Source organism: Pinus tabuliformis, chromosome J, assembly GCF_031772625.1.
Source record: "Pinus tabuliformis cultivar Carrire ecotype Pingquan chromosome J, CPIR1, whole genome shotgun sequence".
Taxonomy (NCBI): domain Eukaryota; kingdom Viridiplantae; phylum Streptophyta; class Pinopsida; order Pinales; family Pinaceae; genus Pinus; species Pinus tabuliformis.
Window position 1 is genome coordinate 412,068,074 of NC_142295.1, and position 24,897 is coordinate 412,092,970.

A 24,897-nucleotide genomic window follows, 5' to 3' on the forward strand; every position below is an offset into this window, starting at 1 on the left:
CTTTCTGGCTACAACTGTGCAACAAAAAACTAAACAACAGGTTAAATGACATCAAATACTAGAATATACATTGTGTGACCAGTTGATTCTGGTGTTCTGAAACTATCCTAACCAAATATATTATTCTTTTTCTTGTTGGACTATTGGTTTAGGACTTATGCATCAAAACAACTTGCTGTCCTGTTATATCAGACTATAAAGTCTGCATAAAATCACAACGTCAACAACTTGTTGAGACCAAATCAGCCACTATATGAGTTACACACCACTCCTAGATGCTTTTTCTATGGATGGGACAGTTTAAGGATTAAACATGAGGCTTGTGAGGCCTCTCATTAGATTGTAACAACAAATAAAGTCAATTTACAACAATGGAAATTTCCTTTTCGGTTGATTGGGAGTATATCCCTCTAGGCCAAGTGCCTAAATAATTTCCAAATTTAATATGTGATTTATTTATGGCTGGAAGCTTAAATATTTGACTCTAAAAAATGTAAAATCAGCAAGCATAAGAGTCCTGAAATAAGACTTCATAAAGGTACTCACCTGTTTGGGAATGTGAAGCCTTTGATTTTTGTTGCATGTTTCAGAAGGTACATCCAATAAACAAGTTGAGATTTGCAAGATTTCAACTAGATACAAGTGTAAAATATTTCTAGTAAAACCATGTAACTCTCCTTAGATTAGATCTAACAATAAACTCGAGTTCTCCAAGGTTTTAATTTGCTAATAAGATAAAATCAGTGAAAAACCAGCAAGTAATTAAGTCCTAATCTAATGCTAAAAAGTAAAAAAAAAATATTTTGTAAATAAGAGTGGTTGCGGGTTATACATTATACCAAGATTACCTCAGCTTGCTGGGCTGTGAAACTTATATTTTTGTAAGTCGATTTTGTATATGATCAAGGGAGTGAATTTGGTCTCTTGAAAGAGAATTCGCTCCCACTATTGATATAGCACCCTCTTTAACTTTCAAACTAAACTTGGAGCGACCCCTTCTTGTGGCGTTCTTCGGTCATCAAGTTGAGTGAACGATGAATATGAACTTTCCCCAAATTAAATCTCCCCTTTGGAATGGCTCAATTGTTCAAAGCAATCCGAGTGAACGATGAATATGAACTTTCCCCAAATTAAATCTCCCCTTTGGAATGGCTCAATTGTTCAAAGCAATCCAACTACAGAACAAGTGAACAAAGTAGGGGGTGTCCCCTAGTTTTCCCTCTCCACCTGACTTGTAGCCCCTTGGTGGCTCAACCAATTAACTTTGTGCAATTTTACTTATTAAAATTGAATACTAGATTATATCCATGTGATACATTTAATCAAGAAAAGAAATGTAAGGAAAATCCATTGCACACAATGAACAAAAAAGATGAACAAGGGTTGGGAAAATGAAGCTCTTTATCATTTGGTGGCACCAATCTCATATGACAACAACAACTATTACAAGAGGGAGGATAGCATTTTATAGAACATTTTTAATGGCTAGATACTAACTAGATAATGGCTAGTTGGACTCCTCAAATAATTATTTTTACTAGTCATCCACAAGTTGGAGACATAGTAAATTTTCATAAATATTTCGTTACAATTTTTCATTTTCCCTTTAATGGGTCATCTTGGCTTCAATTTCCTAATTTAGTCCAAAAATCCCTTCGCTCATGGACCGATACGGTCAAAGAAGGAAAATAGTACACCTTTGTTGCTCAACATTCCACTTACTTGCCTTTGAAGAAATTCAAATTGGTCCTTTGAGATGTATGATTTCACTGGGAGGTTCAACTTTGTCATCTGAAGGAATAATTTGTCTTTTAATGACTACTTTCTTGGTCTATTAGTCAACTTCTTGGTCCATGAAGTCTCCAATGGCTAGTTAAACCACCCAACGGCTAGTTGACTTCTCCAACATCTAGATTGACTTTTTCCCTTTACTTGTTCGACTTGGTCACCTATTCATTGGATCTTCAATGCCTTGGACAATTTGGTATTTCTAGCACTTGGGTTTGGCTAAAATTGCCATGATATAAACTAGGTCTCTCTCAAAATATTCAAATATTTCCTAGCTTTGCCATGTCATCACCTGCTCTCCCATGCCATCTTCCACCTCTGCTAGTTCCATAATGCCTTAAAGAATCTTGTGAATTGACACTTGGGTATTGTTCCTCTCATTTTGGTGATCATTTTTGATGCAATGCATTGCATCATTCTTCCCAATGCTACCCTTTTTATTCCACCTGGAATCCTGTTGACCAGGTTTGACCAAGTTATAACTAGCCACAACCACCTTTGATTGGAAAAGTTCGACATGGAATGGATTCCTCTCATCAAACTAAACAATCTGAGACCAAGTTGACTTTTTTACCTTGGAAACCACTTCGCATTGGAAACCATGAACTACTTTGGGAACTATGAAAGTTGTGAATATGAGACTCTCATGCATGAGAGTTGTCAGAGAGATATTACACCAAATCCAAGGTCATTTACAAACTCTATAGACTCTAATTATGTGGTAAGAAATAGGTGCATCTTGATGCAGGCTAGAATGGCCCATACAATGGTGATCACCTCTACAAAATAAAGCTCTCATAAAACAATGAGTCCTCAAGTAGACTCACCTAAGGCCCTCCAATTCTATACAGGACAAGAGAAACCCAAAATGATCTATAGGGGACCAACCATGCTCTGAATAGATGACAAAATAAAGACAACGAGAACAAGACTCAAGTTGGTATACCTAATACAAAGCCTCCCATGGTTGTTACAGTGCTTTGACCTGTGACCTTGGGCTTACAATGGTTGTGATAAATACTCCAAAAGTTTTTGTATGTACCCCTATTGACATGAGGCGTGACAAGACTCTTTACCATTATTTTCTTCTTGAAATGACACATTTAATTCCACAGTCTCAAGATCTTCTTTGTTAATGAATTCTTTAAGACTTCAAATAGGAAACCCACATGTCATCGCTTGCTGGCTCATAGTATGAAGGAGAAGGATGAACCTCTTCATGGAAATCTTCTTCTTCTTCTTCTTCACTGACGTCTCGACTTGAAGGTAAATGACCAAGGCCTTCATTAGAGAAATTTTGAGGTCTAAAATGGGTCTCCTAAGTAATACTATAAAATAATAGTGGAAATAATAAAATAAGATTAGTTTACCTCATTAATCTCTGGAGGGAAAAAGAAAAAACTATTTTTTCAACTTGTATTTTCAACTTATCTCCCTATGATTTTACTCGAATTTCGAGCGAGAGCACTCATTGGATGCGGAATTTAATTTTGCATCCATGGAGTACCCATGTTACATACTTTCGATGGACCCTACTACATGAAAAATGTGAAATACATGAAAAAAATGTGATTTTTCATGTATTTCACATTTTTCATGCAGTAGGGTTCATCTAAATTATGCAACATGGGTACTCCATGGATGAAAAATTAAATTCGGCATCCAACGAGTGCTCCCGCTCGAAATTTGAGTAAAATCATAGGGATATAAGTTGAAAAAATAGTTTTTTATTTTTTTACTACTCCAAAAATGGTGAATCATCCCCCATGGTTGACATCATCATATTGAATCCTATTGGTTCTTATAAATTTGATTTATGTTGTACCCTTTTGTTTTGAGGTCCATTTTTAACCTCAAACTTTCTCTAATGCTTTTTGAAGTTTTCGTGAAATATATAGCCTTTCTATTTCTCAGACAAGGGGAAGCCAACTTCCTAAATCATAATCCCATCTTGCACCAAATGCTTCCAGGAATTCTATAAAATATGTAAACATGCCTTTTCCAAGGCTTTCGTACCAAATCATCGTAGATCCTTCCAAATTCATCATGAAATCCTCATGGAGGAAGTCATTTTTCTTACAATATTTGATAAATGTGGAAAGGTGATTTTCTATTGATTCCCAATATCCATGAAAATTGGGTCTATCATGTGACCCAACTATATCATGGGGAAAACCCCTCATACCTAGAAAATTAACTGGATCATAACATTTTTGCTAACCATTGAGGTAGATCCATCTTTTGTTAGTTATAAAATTTGGTAGTAAGGCTAGTATGAAAAAATAAGATTTATGTTGCAAGAAACATCACCCCAGTAGGTGTACCGGTACCTAAATGTGTTGAAATACTAAAATGCCCTTGAAATGTTGTCGATTGCACTATAAGATGTTTCACAATTTTGAAATGTCGTGTGGTATAGACGGTGGTGTTTTGGGGCTATTTCCATGGCATTTTGATGCGTTCAATGACTTGTGTGGGCTTGCTCAAGTGTCCAAGAAGGGAATGGGGACCTTTTATGGCCCAAAAACATTAAATTTATCATTTTCATTAAAACTAATTCACTCCTAAGCTAATTTCATTTAAAAAAATTAAATTAGAGTTCTCTAGAAAATAATAAAATTAGAATTCTCTAGAAACCCTAAAAGTCTCTTCCTTTCTATAAAAAAACACTTCATTCACTCATTTCGCACACATTCTTCAGCAAGAGGAGCTTCCTACAGCAATAGCAAGCATTCCAATTGTGTTTTGGAGCAGCGGGAGCAAATTTTGGTGCATTTATAGCAAGAAGAAGGGCATGGGCAGTAGTTTTTTGGGTGAATGGATTTATTTTCTGCTTTTGCAGCATTCATAGCTTCTCAAAGTGGTGTTTCGAGTGCCCCTAGAGCTTCTCAAGCAATCAGGAAGAAAGAATGATATCCTCTTTGGAAGTATGTTACCAAAGTCAAGAAAATGAGTGTTGGTGGTACTTGGGAATGGAGGTGTAATTTATGTAAAATTGATAGGACCTTCAAGGGCTGTTACACAAGAGTGAAGGCTCACTTTTTGCATGAAGATATAAAGGGTATTTAAGTTTGTGCACATACTAAAAATCCATAAGTGAGGGCTACATTTAAGAGAGAGCAAGATGATGCTCAAATATTAAAGGATCAAAGAAGCAAAATCAGTATGGGTGACGCTAGCATCCTCAATTGCTGAAATTTTAGTTGCTGTTATTGAACAAGTAGGGCTAAAAAATGTGGTGCAAGTTATCACATATAATGCACCTATTTTCAAAGCTATAGGATTAATTGTTGAGAGTAGGTACAATCATATACTTTTGATCTTGCTGACATGACTTGTAAACTATTAATAACCAGCCACTGACCAATCAAAAAATATGCAAATGGATTTATAGCATTTATTACACAAATCATAAAAATATAAATATATTGACTTAATAAGTGTTTTTACAATTGTTTATACCTTTAGTCAAGTGTGGGTTGCCTAGTCAGTGGAATGGGTAGCTAGTATAAAGCCTACTGAGATTCAATTCTTGCTAGTAACATGTGTGTTTGTGCTTGCCCTTGTGGATGCACACCAGTGCACACAATAGTTCGGGTTAGGTGGAGGTCTTGGATGACTTTAAATTCCATCTGCTTCGCTGAAAATTGAGCAAATTGAATTGTGCTAATGGATCCTTGTAATGCTAAATCTGGGCACATTAGCCTAATTGATATAAGGGGAGGGGGATATTTTACTTGAAAGAATTATAGATTGTCTTTCAATGATCACTCTGTTAATATTCAGTTGATCATGGTCAATTCCTTACTATTGTTCCAGATTTTATGAAATCAATATAAACTAAGATATAATTCCAATGTCTAAACATAATCTGAAGATAAGCTTATTTTGAATCAACCGGAAAAAATTTCTCCTCTTCACATCTGTTACTTTGATTTTCTTGTCTGAACCAAGCTTGAGCATGCTTCTAATTGGACGCTGAATGCTGATACTGTATCTGGTTAAGCATCATTCTTTTTCTTGTACAATAAGATACAGGTTATGTTTCGGGAATAGAAACTAATATAATAGTGTGTATTGCAGGAATGTCCTACCGCTTAATGTTTTCTATATATCACTTTTAAACATTTTCTTTTTGAACTTTCAGTATTTCATTTTCTTTCAGTGAATATGGAAAGCATTACATGAACTGAGTGTGGTATTTCTACAGCAAGGAAAGATAGCCTTCTTATCTAGAGCATAGGTGGATGGAAGTTTGAATTTTGAAAATTATCATAATCTAGTTTATAATATACGGTCCTTAGGTTGACTACTTTTATAAAGTCTTATTCTTGCATGCCTACTTACGTGAACATATTATTGTGATAGGGACTTGAGCTTTAATAATTTTACAGGAGGAATTCCAGATTCACTCCAAAATTTGAGCACTCTGACAATTTTGTAAGTGTATTACTGGACCAAATAATATTTATTCCAATCAAAAACATTCTCACAATTATGTGAACTGCAATGTTTTCCTCTGAAAATTCTATCAAACCTAATATATGGCAGGTCACAAGTTAAATCGCCTGTGAGATAACTTACATTGCAATAATTGCAGGTTGCTTGGAGATAACAGTTTATCAGGGAAACTTCCTTCCCAAAAGACTGCATCCCTTGCATACCTGTAAAGTTCTTTCTTCCCGTTTCTCTCTCTCATAGACCTTAACAAAGAAACAAAAAATAAATACATATGCATACATTCATTTGTTTGCTTATTTCCGTTTCTCTTTCTCATAGACCTTAACAAAGAAACAAAAAATAAATACATATGCATACATTCATTTGTTTGCTTATTTCTTAGATTGTTGGATAGAATATGAATGCCCATCCACATAGATATGCAGGATTTTGGATTGATGCATATGCATATTAGATGCTCCTACCATAAGAGACTAATTTAATATGTACAAGGAGGATTGCCAAAATATATGTATGGCGTTTATGTTTGATGGGAGAAAAGTCAGTTTGGCAACCAATGGTTCGATCAGCTTATCATATTTGTACTTATTTTATTTGTCACTGTAACTTATCCAGTAATATAGTCTTCCCATAAAGCATGCTTAATCTTACTATCTAAGTACTTTTTATTATCTCCAACAATCCTTTTTATGTTCATGATGAGATTCTGTAATATCCCCAATTTTGTAAGCACGGGAGTCACTAAGGAATTTTGACCAATTTTAGTAATATTAATTAAAAAGGGGCAAAAATTTTAGGAGAAAGGTGGCTAGTATTATTTTGTTGGAGAATAGCGGCAAATTATTATTTTATTAAAATGGCAGCAAAAGTAACTTAGTGGAAAATGGCCCCCACCAATAAAATAATACTAAAAATGAGTCTAGAAGCATGAGAAAAAATTATAAAAGGAGGATGGACTCATTTTGTGGATTATCTTTTGAATATTTCATTTCACCTTTGATCTTCTCTTAGGGCTGTTTAGCAGAACAAGAAAAGTGTTGTTTAGCACAGGAATTTTGAGCGGACGTTCCACCCTCATTTCGGAGAACTTCGAGTTTCTCCCTAGTGAGGAAGTTTGGGAGTCCAATTCAGGGCTTCCCTTGAGCTTATTGTAGGAGATTAGATCAGTTATGCGCATTTCCTGGGTGCAAGAGGAGTTCATGGTACATATTTTGGAGCAGTAGTTGTGGTTTAGAGATTCTGGGCTTTGGAGAGAGTTTTTCCCTTGGTTGTAGCAGGAGTTTGTTGGCATTTTGAAGGGCGGAGATTGAGGAAATCTCCAGGGCCGAATTTCTCTCACTTATACAACATGTAGAGCTCATCGTCTGAAGCTTGTACAGGAGAGAGTGTGATGTCCCCACTTTGCAAGTTTTGCTAAAAAATACATTTTTGCACAATTTTCACATTTTGACATGTTTGACTTAGGAAAAAGTGGGTTAGGAGGACCCCACTTGACATTTTGATAAAAGAAGGCTCCAAAAATAAGAAAAGAAGGAAAATTAAAAGGTTAGTGGAATGTAGGGGCCACTCCAAGAAGGAATTCACACCCCTTAGGAGAACTCGTACTTGTGGGAAGGAAGAGAGAAGGGAGTTCGATTTGTGGAGCCCACATGGAGAGAGGAGTGGAAGCAAGGATAAATAGAGGTGGAAGACCTCATTTTGGGATTTTTTCCAAACTCTGAATTGAACCCTTGTTTGCTTGAGCTGCTGAGCCAAGTCAACATCGTGCTGTTCAGCACAAGAGATTTCCGGGCGAGAATCTCACCTCCATTTTCGGTGGATTTTGAGTGCCACCCTAGGGGAGTCGATTGCTACATCTCGGGGCCGTTCCGAGGAGATTTACAAGTGAATTCGGCCATCATTTGGAGTAGATTGGGCGCAGAAGAAGGTGCATGCATTCTTGGGAGAAATAGCTACAAGGCATATTGGTTTCTGGGATTTTGGAGGAGTGATTGCCTTGATACTTGCCAGATTTTTTGGGTGATTTGCAGGTCTGAAGCAAAGGGAGTTTGGAGAGGGTTTTCTGTTGCTTTTTTGTAGTACGCAGAGGGTCACTGGCTGGGCCTGCGCATGGTGTAGCGCTGTGGGATTTGAGGAGAGATACTTGCTAGGATTTGAAGGTATTGCCAGAGGAATTTGCAGAGGGGCTTTAGAGAGATTTTCAGAGGGGATTTGGGGTTTGAAAGCAAAATTCTTCCTTCAGTTGTGCATACACTAGGTAGAGAAAGGAGTGTGCATTTTTGGGGCTTTCCGAACAAGCTGGAAGTAAGCCAATTACTTGTTGGGTTTTTGTGGGTTTGAGGTGTATTGGCTTTGGCTAATTTCACTGGATTTTCTGAGCAGTTTGGAGGGCTAAATCAACAATTCATTCCCAGTAGTTGCAACAGTTGTTTATGGCTGGGCACAGTCCTTGCAACAAAGCCATTTTCAGCACATGGGTGCCTCCATCTTCACTTAGGTTTTTACCTTGCTTGCTGTAGCAAGCCCATGTTCATCTATCTCCATATATTTGTACTCCATCTTGTTCTATTAATAAAATGGCTTAGCATGGCACAATTTTTGGTGTTTTACATTCGTTTATTCATGGGTTAAAATTTTGTGTTGCATGCTGGTATTTTCTTTTGTTATCACTGTTATTTCTTGTTATGGATATTATTACCACTCAAACTAGCAAGGGACCTAAAGGGGATCCCTAAAGGGCAAATGCTAGACCAAGGGCAACAAATGGAGACTTAGCCCACTATCACCTCAGGTAAGGCGCCCTTCTGTTTATGGACTTTCATCGATGGGAGGAGACCCGTGTTGGAAAAAGTAACTATGTTCGGTCTTCAATAATGTACTTGAGTCATCATGTAATGTACTTGTCAAAATAATAAAGAAAAAACTTTTATTATTATTATTGTGACTTATTAAAGCATGGGTTTCATGCTTGGGTCACCATTTTTTAGGTCAAAGTCCCCATTGAGGACTTCTAGGATTTATTCTGAGTCTATAGAATTATTGTACATTGAAATAGACCCTTCTTGGGCTTTTGAATCATGTAAAAAGGTTAAGTATTGAGTCAAATATGAATTATGTAACCTCCACACCATGTCAGCCTAACAGAAGATCAATTCGGCCTAAGTACCCATTCGACCCCACAAAAATCCTATAAAAGGAAGCACATCAAATTCATTTGTAGCATCACTTCTCATTCTCTCTCTACTGGGCAAAAGTGCGAAAATCTGTTTGTTGGGCAGAAGTGCAAAGTAGGAAGTTGGGAAAGTCTGTTACCGGAAGCTGAAGTGTATGCGAGTTTGGGGGAGTCTAAGGAGTCAAGGAAAATCGAAATTTTGGTGGTGGTCTCTCTTTGTTTCGTGCTCTGGATTGGGAGATCGAAGTATTCCAAGTTGGACTGTTGTCGGAAGCTGTTAGCTACTGCAAGTGGCTGCATAGTCAAAGTTGCTGGCAAGAGGTCAATCTTCTGGAGGCTGACTTGGTGTGGAGGGAAGGTCTTGTATTGGTCTAGGGTGAAGAGTCTCAAAGAATACTATTGAAAGGAAGAATTACTTTGACTGGGTCTTCCCCTCGAGGGGGGTTTTGCCCTAGCATGTGCCTACATCTTGTGTTCATTGTTTTATGTGCTGCTGCTTTTGGTAATTGCTTGATGAACTAAAGAAAGAAGATATAAAGAATCGTAATAATAAGAAACATCACAAGTAATTATCAAGATCGAGAAAATATTTATTGCCTTTCTAATTTTCCAACATGGTATCAGAGATTTGGTGAAGAAGGAAGAAAAAGGAAGATCCATTCATAGGCACTATCTCAGGGAAGGATTCTATCATATTCAAGGAAGATGTCTAACTTTATCAAGGGTGAGAAAAAGCTTGAAGGAGAATCTAACTTCAGATCCTAGAAGAAGAGGATTGACCTAATCTTTGAAAAGAGCAAGGTACTAGATTTGGTAAAAGGAAATGTAAAGAAGCCTACAGAAGAATCCAGTGATGCCGACAAAGCAAAGTTCAAGGATTTAGAATTGGTGGCTATGACTCTGATGATGGAAGGGATAAAAGACAATCTTGTCCCATTCATAGCTAACATCGATCATGCTCAGGAGATGTATGAAGCCTTGTCAAACTATTCACTATTAAGAACATTGGTCAAGTAGCAAGTTTAAAGAATGAGATGAGGAATACAAAGAGGACAAAAGAAGATATTGTGGCAAACTTCTTTGTGAAGATAGCTAGACTTAGGGATGATCTCTTGGCCATCGATGAGATTGTTTCAGAGAAAGAATTGGTGATCACTACTATATTAAGATTGCCATCCTCTTGGGGTGCATTTTCTTCAGGTCTCAATAGTTGCAAGGTAGCCCCCACCTTTGAAGAATTATGGACTGCATGTAGTCAAGAAGAATTAAGGATCTCAATGGTTGCCAATCCTGAAGAAGTATCAAATGCTTATGTTTCTCATGATAAAGGAAAGAAATCGAAGGGATGAAGGAAGAAAGTTGACATGTCTAAGATAGAATGCTATGAATGTCATAAGAAAGGTCACTACAAGTGCCCCGAGAATCCAAGGTATAAGAAGAGAGGAAGAGATCAAGCCAACTTTGCCGAAGAAGGAGACTCAAAGAAAGTCAAGCTTGAAGAATTCGACATTAGGGACTATTAACATTTGTTTTATATGTTTTAGAATTTATAGGTTTTTAACATATTTTCGGAAAATACATTTTTGTATTGCTTTAAGTTTGTAGGTTTCCCTCAAGCTTTTGAGGGAGCTCCCAACAACTCTTAAAGATAACTATCTCATGTATTTTTAGTTTTGGGTTAATGTACTCATTTAATTTTTATTATATTAAATACTAATCACCTTTCTCCCTCTGTTGTCTTGATCAAAAAAACATTCGGAAGAAGGAGGATCTCTTAAGACAAGGTTAGTCAAGATTGAAAGATATGCTTTGAATACATTGATTGAAAGGATTATTCATTATGATTAGCTGTATTGAATCTTAGTGATTCTTGTTTGGGTGATTCATCTCTTGATAAATCTACCCACCCCACTCATATTCTTGATTGACTGTGTAGAACCCTAGATAGGTTCTGGAAAACCCTAACCAAAGGGTATGCTAATGTGAATGTCTAAAATCCTAAGCTGCTTAGGGATGTTGTGAAATGTTAGTTGAAGTTTTTATTGATGATGTCATGTTTGGGATTTTGGTGATCGGGAAATCCTAAACTTGTTAGGATTGAATGACGAGGTCTAAAATCCCGAACCTTTGAAGTTTTGGTAATGTTGGGTTTGCTATATTTCTACATTGGAACCCTAACTCATTGGGGTTTGGTGGAATGTGTGAGCAAGGCCCTTATATTGTCTTTAAAATGTTTTTCGTGGTATGTGTGTGTTTGTTTGATCAAATCCTAAGTGTAATCAAAATGATTGCGTGTCTAACTCTTATTTGATATTGTTGTGAAGTTGGGTTTGACTAACACATGATATATATTTGCATGATGATGAAATCTAGGGATATGTAGATATGTCCTTTGGTTGAATTCCCAGATTGGTCTAAGTCAAGATGTATTAATGATGTTGGACATATGATATTCTTATGAATTCCTAGATATGTGTTGACTTAGTTATTGATGGTCATAAGTCTTAGGACCTAATGGAAGTCCTTGTCTGAGATTCTAGGATGATGATATATGGAAATATAGGGTGTTGTAGCTAAACCCTAGTGAAGTTAATATGTGTGATATAACAATCTGAAATCTATTAAGTGATTGTTGAATATGAAAATCTAGGGTTTTACAGTTATATCCTAGTAGTGGCATTGTCTAGTGTGAAATGTAACAATCTAAGATCTATGCATTTAATGATTGTTGAGATTGTGGAATTCTAGGGTTTTGGAATTAAATCTTAGTCAAAGTAAAATCTCTGGAATATAATGATTTGAGATTTGTATAAAGATTGGTGAATTTGTGAATTCTAGGGTTTTGGAGTTAAACCTTAGTTGAAGTAGAAATCTCTGATGAATGTTACCTATATGATAATTTGAGATTTGTGAAGAGATTGTTGAAATTTGAATTTTTGGTTGAGTTTGATGATTTCTCGGAAATATAGGGTATGTGAACTAACCCTAGTGGTAGTTGGTCATGATAGTGACTAATTGATGGTTGATTGAAAATCTAGGGGTTTGGAACTAACCCTAGTGAAAGCTGGTCAGGTTAATGACTAAGTTGTGATTGACTTTGATTGATTCTTTTGTATGAAATCTAGGATTTGTATGAATCCCTAGTGAGAAGTCTAACATATATGTTTTGAAAGGTTGTTTGATACTTTGAAGATCTATATGTGTGTAAATGGTTTCTAGGGTTTTCTATATGTTGTAGTAAGGTATGTCATACCTTTTTAATACATATTAAAACTTTAGATGGAATGAATGTTGTTACGAAATTGTCTAGGGTGTATAACAAAGTCCCTAGCAAGATGTTGAAGAGTATATGTCTCTTGTTTGTAATTGAGTTTGGGTATCTGTTATGAATAAATTTGAAATGCTTTCGTGATTTTGATATGGCTAACATCATGCTTCTATAGTTTTGGTTTTACTTTCTATTAAAGTTGTGCAAGTACACAATCTTCAACTTGGTGAAGATGCTTGATGTGACAAGCAAGTTGTGTTGGTACACAATCTTCAACTTGGTGAAGATGCTTGATGTGACAAGCAAGTTGTGTTGGTACACAATCTTCAACTTGGTGAAGATGTGATGAGCATGATGGGGATGATTATAACTCTGATGAAATGGTTGGAAGCCACAAAATATTCTCCGATGTCGAAAAGAAGAAGCTAGTCTCCCGTAGGAAGCATGAATAGAAGAGATCTCCATAAGATTAAGAGGGAGTCTAGATAAAGAGGTGCTTCCTGGTTGAGAGGGAGGGCATAGCTTGGTATCAATTGAAGAATGAATTTCGGAGGATATGTTGCTGCATGTAAAGTAGGAAATATGATTGAGGAATCGTCTATCAAAGATTCGATTGATAGTCCCACTATGGAAAGTTGAGAAGCAACATCTGTTGTCTGTAAGACCTCGGAGTTTTGTATTTGATTATGTACATGTGAAAGTATATTATTGATTGGGGTTGTGTTTGTACAAGTGAATCTCTTGAAGGATTTGATAGAATGTTGGTTACCAATCAGTTTGATTGCGAGAGATTGGTCATTCTTGATCTGCTGGATCAAGGGGTGTTGAGGCTTTGCGAGTGAAGCATTGCCTGGGGAGACATCTGGCTGACACTTTGTGTTGATGTCTGAGTCCTTGAAGTTGGAAAGTTGGTGTTGATTATTGAGCTCTGTTTTGGATACACACTTGGATTTTTGGGTTGGTGGTTAGAAAGTAAGCTTGATGGTACCTAAAGGGGCTGAAATCTTGAGTCCACCTTGGTCCCGCCTAGATAGATTTCCCTGGTCAAGAATCTAGTCCATGGCATTATGGTGCCTAAAGTTCTTCACGGTTCATATAGTTTGAGATCTTCCATTGTATATGTACATTATGAATACCTCCCTAGTTAAGAGGGAGCATTGGAAAAAGTAACTATGTTCGGTCTTCAGTAATGTACTTGAGTCATCATGTAATGTACTTTTCAAAAGAATAAAGAAAAGAATTATTTTATTATTATTGTGACTTATTAAAGCACGGGTTTCATGCTTGGGTCACCATATTTTAGGTCAAAGTCCCCATTGAGGACTTCTATAATTTATTCTGAGTCTATAGAATTATTTTACATTTAAAGAGACCCTTCTTGGGCTTTTGAATCATATAAAAAGGTTAAGTATTGAGTCAAATATGAATTATGTAACCTCCACACCATGTCGGCCTAAGAGAAGATCAAGTCGGCCTAAGGACCCATTCGACCCCATAAGAAGCCTATAAAATGAAGCACATCAAATTCATTTGTAGCATCACTTCTCATTCTCTCTCTACTGGGCAGATGTGCGAAAACCTGTTTGCTGGGCAGAAGTGTGAAGTAGGAAGTTGGGAAAGTTTGTTGCCGAGAAGCCGAAGTGAATGTGAGTTTAAGGGAGTCTAAGGAGTCAAGAAAAATCGAAATTTTGGTGGTGGTCTCTCTCTGTTTCGTGCTTTGGATTGGGAGATTGAAGTCTTCAGTTGGACTGCTGCCAGAAGTTGTTAGCTTGCTGCAAGTTGCGGCATAGTCAAAGTTGCTGGGAAGAGGTCAATCTTCTGGAGGCTGACTTGGTGTGGAGGGAAGGTCTTGTCTTGGTCTAGGGTGAAGAGTCTCAAAGAATACTATTGAAAGGAAGAATTACTTTGACTGGGTTTTCCCCTCGAGGGTTTTTTGCCCTGGCATGTGCCTACATCTTGTGTTCATTGTTTTATGTGTTGCTGCTTTTGGTAATTGCTTGATGAACTAAAGAAATAAGATATAAAGAATCGTAATAATAAGAAACATCACAAGTAATTATCAAGATCGAGAAAATATTTACTGCCTTTCTAATTTTTCAACAACCCGGTATATTATGGAGTCACCAATGAATGATAAATCAATAAGTGGATATGGAGTGACCCAAATGATTCCTTTCCAAAAGAGGTTGAAGGATAGAGCTTGCTTGCTTTCTAAGCAAGGTACAATGACTTCTAGGAGAGGAATGAGAGGATTTGAGGGTCAAGTTTAGGGGATATGATTCATGAAAGAATTTCCCAATCCCTAAAATCCTTATTGAAATTGGTATCCCGGATGGTTGTTGAAGAATTGTCTTTTCAAAGGAATGGGACCACATGGGACCAAGTGGACCAAGTCTAGGGTAGGAGGAAATATTATGGCAACTAATGATGTTCTTATCCTAGACAAGGTGGGGGAATGGATAAAAGAAATAATTTTCACTTAAAGGTGCTGAATTGATCCTATGAGGTACTAGCCTTGGGATGATAGGGCAAAGTTTGATCTCGGAGCTAGGGCTTGGATTTTCTCACAACACCACCGTCGGAATGGCCTCAAATTTGGAGGAGATCTACAGGTATCCTTGGCTGATTACCCATATAGAATCATCACCATGGTTATAGCAGTGATTGATGCGCCAGATATGTGGGGAATGCTTTTGTCCAGAATTTTTGCAGCCAATTTGGGTGGATCTATTCAGATGGATCTATATTATGCCACTACTCCAACAACAGTAGGTGGTATGGTTATATTATACAGAGAAGTAGAAAGAAGGTACCACGTAGAAGTTCTAGAGAAATTAGAGAATGGTGAAGAGGTTGTTCCACAGGGTCATCCACTGTATTTTGAGTCAGAGTTTGTCCAACCAGTGTGTTCTCTTCGTTCCACCAACCATCCGCTCCAAGCAAAAGGAGAAGCAAGTTTCAGTTTGAAAAAGATATGCAACACAGTGATGAGTAGTTGTGCCGACCAAAGAGGTGTAGAAATTCTACTCTCTATACATCTTGTAGAGAAACTGTAGATTAAACTGATTATGCAATGTACTAAAGAAAAATACTTAATCTACTTCTACAATCAAACTTGCGGAAGCTTAATCAATTTTGAGCAAGATCAAATAGAACACATATAACAGAGAAGAAGATTCAATCATGCATGAAACATAGAAGAATACTCTGGGGAAAGCCTCAGCTAAAAACCCCGCTATCTGTATTATCATACAAGTGGAATTATCTCAGGATTACACAAAGCTTTAGCTCACAAGCTATCCAGCTCTCAGTACAATCCCTCACTACTGTTCATAGATAGAATAGACAACACATATGCCTTCCTTTAGTCCTCCAAGCCTCCTATTTCCTTGCGCAGTTTCTCTTGGGTCCTCCAGCTACAACCTGTGTAATTCTCAACTCACACACAACACTGCCCTCTGAAATAACTGCGCAATCCTGAAGGAGTTAATTCCTTCTGCATGGATGAGTTTCTTTTATAGGAAAATTCCTCCAACTGATAGTACAATGTCCCTGTCTTTAATCTCAACTGGGTCTTTCTTTGAACTGACATGCATTGGTTATTTATGAGAGAATATTCAGTTATCTGGAGAACACTAGTTACATGCATGCATGCATTAACTGACTGAACTCACAATTAGTTCCTCCAACTGTTTGGAACTAATTTAACTGGACTTAACTCAGTTAATTGAGCTAACTAATTACAACTCAAATACAACTCATCCTTATCTCCTTAATTAAGGGATAACTTCCTCAATCAAAGGGATAACTGTTGCATGTCTTCACAAAGACTTCATGTTTGAATTTCTCCAACTAATTAACTCAAGATGAATTAATTAATTATTTTTCAAACAGCTAGTGAGACTAAATTCGAATTTTAATTCTCAATTTTGATTCAAGGACAAATCAAAATTGGAATATATCCCGAAATGCTATTTATAGCAATGCTATTTTTAGCATTTCTATTTTTTGCTATTTCCAACAGAGTTGGAGTATATCCTGAAATGCTATTTATAGCAATGCTATTTTTAGCATTTCTTGTTGCTATTTTCAACACTCCCTCTCAACAAGAAAGGCATTCAACTCGAACCCGATCCTGAACCTTTGGAATGTTCTGCATGCAACACTTCTCTCAAGTTTTATTGCTCCAGCAACTCCAGAAACAAAAAATATCCAACCTGAATCAGTATGATACATCTGTCATCAAAGTCTCTGACTGCTATTGCCTCTGTCGACTGAAAACTCTGCACCTCTGTGCTCTTCAGTATCTGACTGCTCTAGCCTCTGTCACTTTGATATCTGACTGCATCAATCCCACTGATTCCTCCTGCTGCATCCGTGCTACTGCTGGTCCTATCTCCCAGCACTGTATCCGCATTGCACCTCCTCTCATCATGTTGCATCATGCTGCCCAATGCTGCACTGCAACTCAGTTACTGAGAAGTAAGTAACTGACCTCCTTGTTGGGATAGAAACACCCTTTGATGCTGAAGCTCCCTCTGCCGCTCCATCCACATTTGTCTCTACCCACTCATCTAGTCCTGCTACTCCTCGTCGGGGCTCCCGTATCAAGGTCTAATCAAAGAGGTTGGGTACCTCAAGGATCCTGCCCCTATTTCAGCCTTCTTGGGACTATCACTTCACATCGCCCCACCTCACACCTGGAGGTATGGTTGCATGTGATCCCTCTGCTAACTTGGCTTGAAATTGTCCCCTACTGGAGGTCTCTGCATGAGTGGATGCCTCCACTGGGTCTCCTTTCAGCATCTCAGTTGTGGCTGCTCCACAACCTCCTGAAGCTGCTTCACCAATTGTGGTTCCTCCAAAATTGTCTGAGACTTCTTCTGGCATTGCATGTTGAGAGGTAATGTACTCTCCCTCTCAACCACTAAGTCTCTAACAGTTGCCTTGCTCCTCAAGGCTTTGCATGCATCTTGAACCTCAAGAGCATATAGGTTCTGTACCCGTGACGATCTGATTCACCTGTTTCGTGGTGATGTGTCTAAGGAAAACCTTTCCCTTACTAAAGACAACATTGTAGCCTTTGTCCTCCAACATCGCGATCAATACCATGTTCTTCTTCAGTCCAGGTACATACTTCACATCTGTGAAGGTAATGAGAGCTCCATGCTCCCTCTGAAAAACAACCGTGCCCACTCTTGAAACACTATACCGTTCATCATTACCCATCTCGATGCGCATCTAGAGGTCTTTCTCCTCCAAGGTACTGAACAAACTCTTATCACTGGTCATGTGGAATGAGGCTCCACTGTCAAGAAACCAACCACAACCCATCATCGATGAAACCATGCATGCGATGAGGGTAAAATCCATTTCGAACTGAGAGGCTAATGCCTCACCTTCCGATCCTTTCGAGGATCCCTTCTTGGACTTCTTCGATGGGAAATTAGTTGCATAATGTCCCATCTTGTGAATTCGGTTTGCACCTGCAACCCTGAACTTCAAACTTTGAATTCTTCTCAGTAAACTGTTCACAGCTATGATAACCTTTGCTCCGATACCATGTAGAACTTTTTCTACAAAACCTCTCTCTGATACCATGTAGAAATTTCTCTATGGATCAGCTAGCTCTGATACCATGTAGAAATTCTACTTTCTACACATCTTGTAGAGAAACTGTAGATTAAACTGATTATGCAATGTAATAAAGAAAAATACTTAATCTACTTCTACAATCAAACTTGCGGAAGCTTAATCAATTTTGAGCAAGATCAAATAGAACACATATAACAGAGAAGAAGATTCAATCACACATGAAACACAGAAGAATACTCTGGAGAAAGCCTCAGCTAAAAACCCCGCTATATGTATTATCATACAAGTGGAAATATCTCAGGATTACACAAAGCTTTAGCTCACAAGCTATCCAACTCTCAGTACAATCCCTCACTATTGCTCATAGACAGAATAGACAACACATATGCCTTCCTTCAGTCCTCCAAGCCTCCTATTTCCTTGCGCAGTTTCTCTTAGGTCCTCCAGCTGCACCCTGTGTAATTCTCACCTCACACACAACACTGACCTCTGAAATAATTGCGCAATCCTGAAGGAGTTAATTCCTTCTGCATGGATGAGTTTCCTTTATAGGAAAATTCCTCCAACTGATAGTACAATGTCCCTGTCTTTAATCTCAACTGGGTCTTTCTCTGAACTGACATGCATTGGTTATTTATGAGAGAATATTCAGTTATCTAGAGAACACTAGTTGCATGCATGCATGCATTAACTGACTGAACTCACAATTAGTTCCTCCAACTGTTTGGAACTAATTTAACTAGACTTAACTCAGTTAACTGAGCTAACTAATTACAACTCAAATACAACTCATCCTTATCTCCTTAATTAAGGGATAACTTCCTCAATCAAAGGGATAACTATTGCATGTCTTCACAAAGACTTCATGTTTGAATTTCTCTAATTAATTAACTCAAGATGAATTAATTAATTACTTTTCAAACAGCTAGTGAGACTAAATTCGAATTTTAATTCTCAATTTTGATTCAAGGACAAATCAAAATTGGAATATATCCCGAAATGCTATTTATAGCAATGTTATTTTTAGCATTTCTATTTTTTGCTATTTCCAACAGAGTTGGAGTATATCCTGGAATGCTATTTATAGCAATGCTATTTTTAGCATTTCTTGTTGCTATTTTCAACAAGAGGGTCAAATTTCAGCAAGAGACGTTTAATAACCAACCTATTGATCTACCATTCAGTCAACAGATGCCCAAGATTGATCCACATTGATGACATCTGATGCCATGGGGCATTGTTTGTATAATATCTCTAACCCTAATCCTTTTTATTTCATGTCGTTAGCTAGTTTTATTTCACGCATTTATGTTATGTCTTTTATATTTTAGTTTGTTAGAGTAGATTTTTCTATTCCAGTGAGATTTATTCTGTATACATGATGATTTCGATTTTGAATGGATATCTATTTGATGGACTTCTATTTTCTTGGATGCATGATTCTTGGTTTCTCACATTACTTCATGGAAGCAACGTGTCCCCATATGGAGCCAGATGTTGCACTAATTCTGTAAAAGTTACGAGGAGGTAGATGTACCATATTTTTCTTTAAAGGATCGAGATCATCAGCTATTAGCACTATGTTATTGTAAACCCATTCTGGAAATGTTTAATGTAAATGATGTTAGTATGACCATGAATGTATGTAACAACCTAGGTAAGCCTATTATTTTGGTGATAATTTCATCCTAGGAGGTTTTTCATCTCACTGACTCATTTGTGTTTCTAAACACAGATAGTCGGCAGAGTTTTACCCTCCAACTTCACCCCAAAGCTAGGGTGGAATTTGTCGTCAAAGTCTTAGGTGAGTCTTGGTGTTCTAGTCGAGTCTTATATAAAAGTGATTTGAGAATAATTTAAGCTAATTGGCTAAATTATTTTATTACAAATCACTTGGTCTACTAGATCATATTTTGTCGCAGAATTGGGTATGAAATTTGAGGATCTAAGTCGAAGGGGTATTCCTCCTTTGAGGGTTGAATTTGTAAAAAAACTTATGTAAAAAATACTTTAGTGCATGGTCTCTCATACTTAGACACCATGGCTAAAATATTTGAGGGTGGAAAAAATATTTAATCCTCTCAAGTGTCAATTAATTAAATTTTCTGACAAAAATAAATTAAAATCCTAAGCAAAAAATTTAATTAATTAGAATAAAAAATAAAAGTCTAGAGAAATTAAATTTTCCAAATGGAAAAATTCATGCGTATCAAAAGAATTAATTTTTAGAGGTTCCCCACCTAGGGAATATTGGAAATTTCAAGAAAAATTGGAATCTTGGACCTTGGTGGTTAATTCAAAGTCAATTTTTTTAGGAAATTAGCTCAAAATAATTAATTTTGAGCTAATAAAAAAAATATTTAATGAGAAATTCTAAAATTCCTCAAAATAAATATTTTCAACGGCTAAGATTAAAAGGTCATCAAGGATTTATCAACAACCAAGATTATTTTGACGAGGATCAAAACAACTAGCTGTTATTTTTCCACTTGGAGGATTTATCTATAAATTAGAGTCATTTGTGTCAAAATCCATCTGATGTCTGGCTAAGGAATTGCTGCAGAAGCATTGATGTAACACTATTGTCCTGCTGGGAACATTTATTTGAATCATAATAAAGACTTTTCGGGTGCAGTTCAAGCTGTTTAGTGTTCGTTGATTCGTGGTATGTGTTGGGTACGGGCTTTCCTATATTGTGTTGATTAATGTTAAAATTTGCTTTTCATTAGATGGGGATAAAATCATTCTATTGATAGATTTTGGGTTTATCTTAAATGATTTGATTCGCCATATGTCTAACAAATTTTCTTGAGAAATATATAGTGTTTGAAGGTTCCCTAGTCCTTCGTCTTTAAGTTCACAAATTGTGGGCATGAACCGACTTTGTTTGAACTCCAAATATTTATGTGGTTGATCTAACTTCACTAAGGCTATAGTGTTCATTAATTTTCCAAAGTATTATTAGCCATTTATCAAAGAAAAACTCCATAAAAATTTATTTCTCAAAATTTATTTTAAAACCCTTGTATATTTGTAAATTTTGTAAACAATATGTAAATTAATTTTTCTAATTGGGGTTTTGGGATTTTGTATATATTTAGGGTTTTGGGTATTTGTAAATCTATTTGTGCAGGTGAGATCAAGTTGAGAAATCTGGAATAGAGCTAGATCTAGGCCCTTGAGGGTAAAATCTAATCTCAATTTTTTTTTGCAGGGCTAGCCATTGAAGAAATTGAATAAATTTTCAGATTTGAAGGAGATAATTTTTTCTGAAGTTGGGGCTTCATTTTTTAGCCTTCTCAGGCCCGAATCCGACCTCTCCAAGGCCACTGTCAGCCTCTAAGGCCCCTATGTCACCCTTCCATCTCCCTGCGTCATCTTCTTAGCCTTTTTTAGGGCTGCTCGTGAGGCCTAGTGGCCTCGACCTCCTCTTTTTCCCCCAACGTCAATGGTTTAGGGTCTTTTTAGTCCTGGCCGTGGGCCTAGGAGGCCTCAGCCTACCCTTAGACCCCTAGACGGCTGCCCTTAGGGCTAGCTATTGCCATTTCAAGCGCTCTCCTAGCCCTCTCCTCCCCAGCCTCCTCTTTCCAGCCCTACGTTAGGGCTTTTAGGCCTTTACAAGCCTATCCATGGGCCCTAGGCCACTCGGTTGCTCTCCTAGACCCTAAACAGTTGCCCTTTTGGCTAGATGTGGGATTTTCAGCCCTTTAAACCCTATCCACAACCCTTTGATGACCTCTTCTTCACCCTTCGCTCTCCTTTTATGACCTCTTCTTCGCCTTTTTTCATCCCTTCCCTAACTTCTAGCCCTAGCAGTTGTCCCCTTTGTGCATTTTCCCTTGCCTCTTGCCCTCATCTAGCCCTAGTTTGACCCTTGTCCATTTCTGAAATTTTCAGGACTGAATACTTAGTGGGTTTTGCAAAAATTTGGCTCAAAATTTTTGATTTCCAGGTGGCAACTTCATTGCAAAATTTTGACAATTGTGGGCAAAGTGATCTTCAAGGCCTTGGGCCTAGGGTTTGCTCCCTAAACCCTAAATTTATCTTTGTTTTTTTACGGTTGTAAATTCATCTTCATAACAGTGATATAAGTGCCATAATAACATATCTAATTGGTCAAAATACTCTAAAATAGCATACTAAAATTTTCCCAAAATATTTGGCCACTTGGGTATTGCATATCTAGCCTAGATCTAAATTTTAGCTTGCTGGAATTTCTCTACATCACTGAATAATCAGATCTAATATTTTCCGATTATCACACCTAAGAGGGCCACAAATTTCAAATTTCAGTTTTGGAAATTTTTTCCAAGTTTTGGGCTTAATTCAACACTTGTTATAGCATCAATAGCTCACTGATTTTCTGATCTACTTACTGTTGTAATAAGTTATTTTAGATCTAATACATTACTAAATATTGCATCTTAAAGTGGGATATACTCATAATTTACATTAAGCAACGTATTGGGCATTTAATTGAGCATCTCTGGTTATAATAGGCTTGTTGTTTCTTGGGTCTATATTGATTTATTTACCACTGTTCTAATCTCATCACAAGTGTCTTTTTCATAGTAGTTTGTTGTTGTTAAGCTCTAACAATTGATTATCATGAGTTATATTTGAGAATTCGGTAACTTGGCACTTCAAACACTCAAACATCTAAGTTCTAATCTTGTTGATGAGTTAAGTCAATTTGGGCATTAGAGATCTAATTGGCATTGTGATAATAATATCTTGAGTAATTTTGATTGAAATCTCAAATCATTGGTTAATTGATAAGTGGATAATTTTCTCTAAGTTCTTGTTATCAATTGGTGTTGAACATTGGCACTTGTATCATTTAACAATTGTTCTTGTTTAAGATTGTCTTTCAATACATTGTTAAGTACTCTTGCCATAAGTTAATCAACATTAAGTACTTAAATACATAAGCAAATCTTAAACAAAGATTCACTCATAATCTTGCATTTCATCTTAACTGTAGTTGCATTAATAACTTACCTCCAAGCATAACCTTGGTTGATAGACTCTTAGGACAACCATCTTTCATCTAGCTTGAGGGATTCAACCCTTCTTAGTGGTTAACACAGTAACCTTGCAGTAGTCAGAGCCACAGTCTTTGTAGCGCCAGAGGCACTGGGTGGTTGGAACACAGGGGGAGGTATCGTTAATCAAGTCTTTGCTTGCTTCTCGTTGGCTTCCATCTCACAACCTAATATGAAGACTAATTCTCAAAAGAATTAAGTGAAAGGTTCCATCTAGATTAGGCATATAATATAAAATTAACCAAGATCCCTGCATCACACTTAGGTCATAGGAGTTGCATCTCATATAGGTCAGTTAATCATATAAGCAATGGTTGTCCATCTGGTTACTTGGTCATAATTTATAATAAGCAAGACTTTTGACTGCATAAGGCACTGGTCTCAATTCTAAATCTAATCGAATCCTTAATCTTGCTAACTTCTCACCAAGTAGCTAGTCCACTCAACTGTGTCTCCCGAGCAACTTTGTTCCCAACTTGCTTTCCATCATCTCACTTCCATAGGGACTACCCTATTAGTTTTTGTAGCATCGGATGTGTTCTAGCCACGAAATTTGGTGGAGAGGCTAGAATACATGATATCTCCAAGACCCATAAACTATTTCTAGAAATTTGACATACAAGTGATTTAATAAGATTATTAACCAATTTTTTAATGTTTCCTAAGTCTAAACTTAGGAAAAAATGGTTAATTAATCAGTATTAATTAAGTGAAGGTGAGAATCATCTAGAAACTCACATGGATTGATTCCAAGATGATCCTAGTCGTCGATTAAGTTTTAATCTTGGTTGTTGGTGCTCCAACAGTGGATTATAAGAGGAATTCAATGGGCACATGGAGAATACACTTGAGAACACCAGAAATTTGATTTCCTTAGCAGATCGATTTCTAGAGTAACAACGGTTAGCTGCTAGAGAGCCAGAGATCGAAGAAGTTAGTGAGGGGAAGGGATAATGAGTCTAGAGGAAGTTTTCGAGATTCGAAGAGGTAGCAACAATAGGGCCAAGTTATTCCCAGTGAGGCAACGCAGAGGACTGCGCAGTTGCTTTAGATTGACAGTTCAATTTAGCTGAGGAAAAATTCGTTCTCAATTCCAGAGGCCAGGTAGAGGTTCCAGAGTGTCGGAGAGACGATTTCCTCAGTAGAGGTAGGCATAATGACTTCATCAGAGACTGATTAGAGGATTGACGTCATAGAGACTGTGCAGAGAAGCACAGAAGCTGACGTAGAGGGTCTAGGAGGCCGAGTTTTCTGAAGGCAGATTGTGTTGGGATTTCTTGTGGAGGAAGGGTAATTCACTTCAATAATTTTGTCCAGATTTTCTTGGTGTGGATTTCCAGTGTCAGGCATCCAGATTGTACTCAGATTTCACTACTACATAATACAATATAACCCTCATCTACTGCACTGGTTTTCTCGCATTTGGGTTTTTCCGGGGACTTTTGTGCAAAAACAACGGTGTTATTTTTATGTGTGTGCTAGTATTTTCTCAGTTCCAACGCTATTTTATTTTCACTGTTTTATTTTTGAATGTTGCAGTGTGTTTATTTTGATGTTTCCGTAGCAAT

At 37.2% G+C, this 24,897-nt stretch overlaps 1 protein-coding gene across 1 annotated transcript in view; it reads left to right on the forward strand.

Annotated features, from left to right (window-relative positions):
* The window catches only part of LOC149227581 (putative LRR receptor-like serine/threonine-protein kinase At1g56130), a 317,042-nt gene that overhangs the window by 229,146 nt on the left and 62,999 nt on the right, over positions 1-24,897 (forward strand). The window contains exons 5-6 of the mRNA XM_089380542.1: positions 6,157-6,228; positions 6,389-6,454. Coding sequence (XP_089236668.1) covers positions 6,157-6,228; positions 6,389-6,454 — 138 coding nt within the window. The remainder of the gene's footprint in view (positions 1-6,156; positions 6,229-6,388; positions 6,455-24,897) is intronic.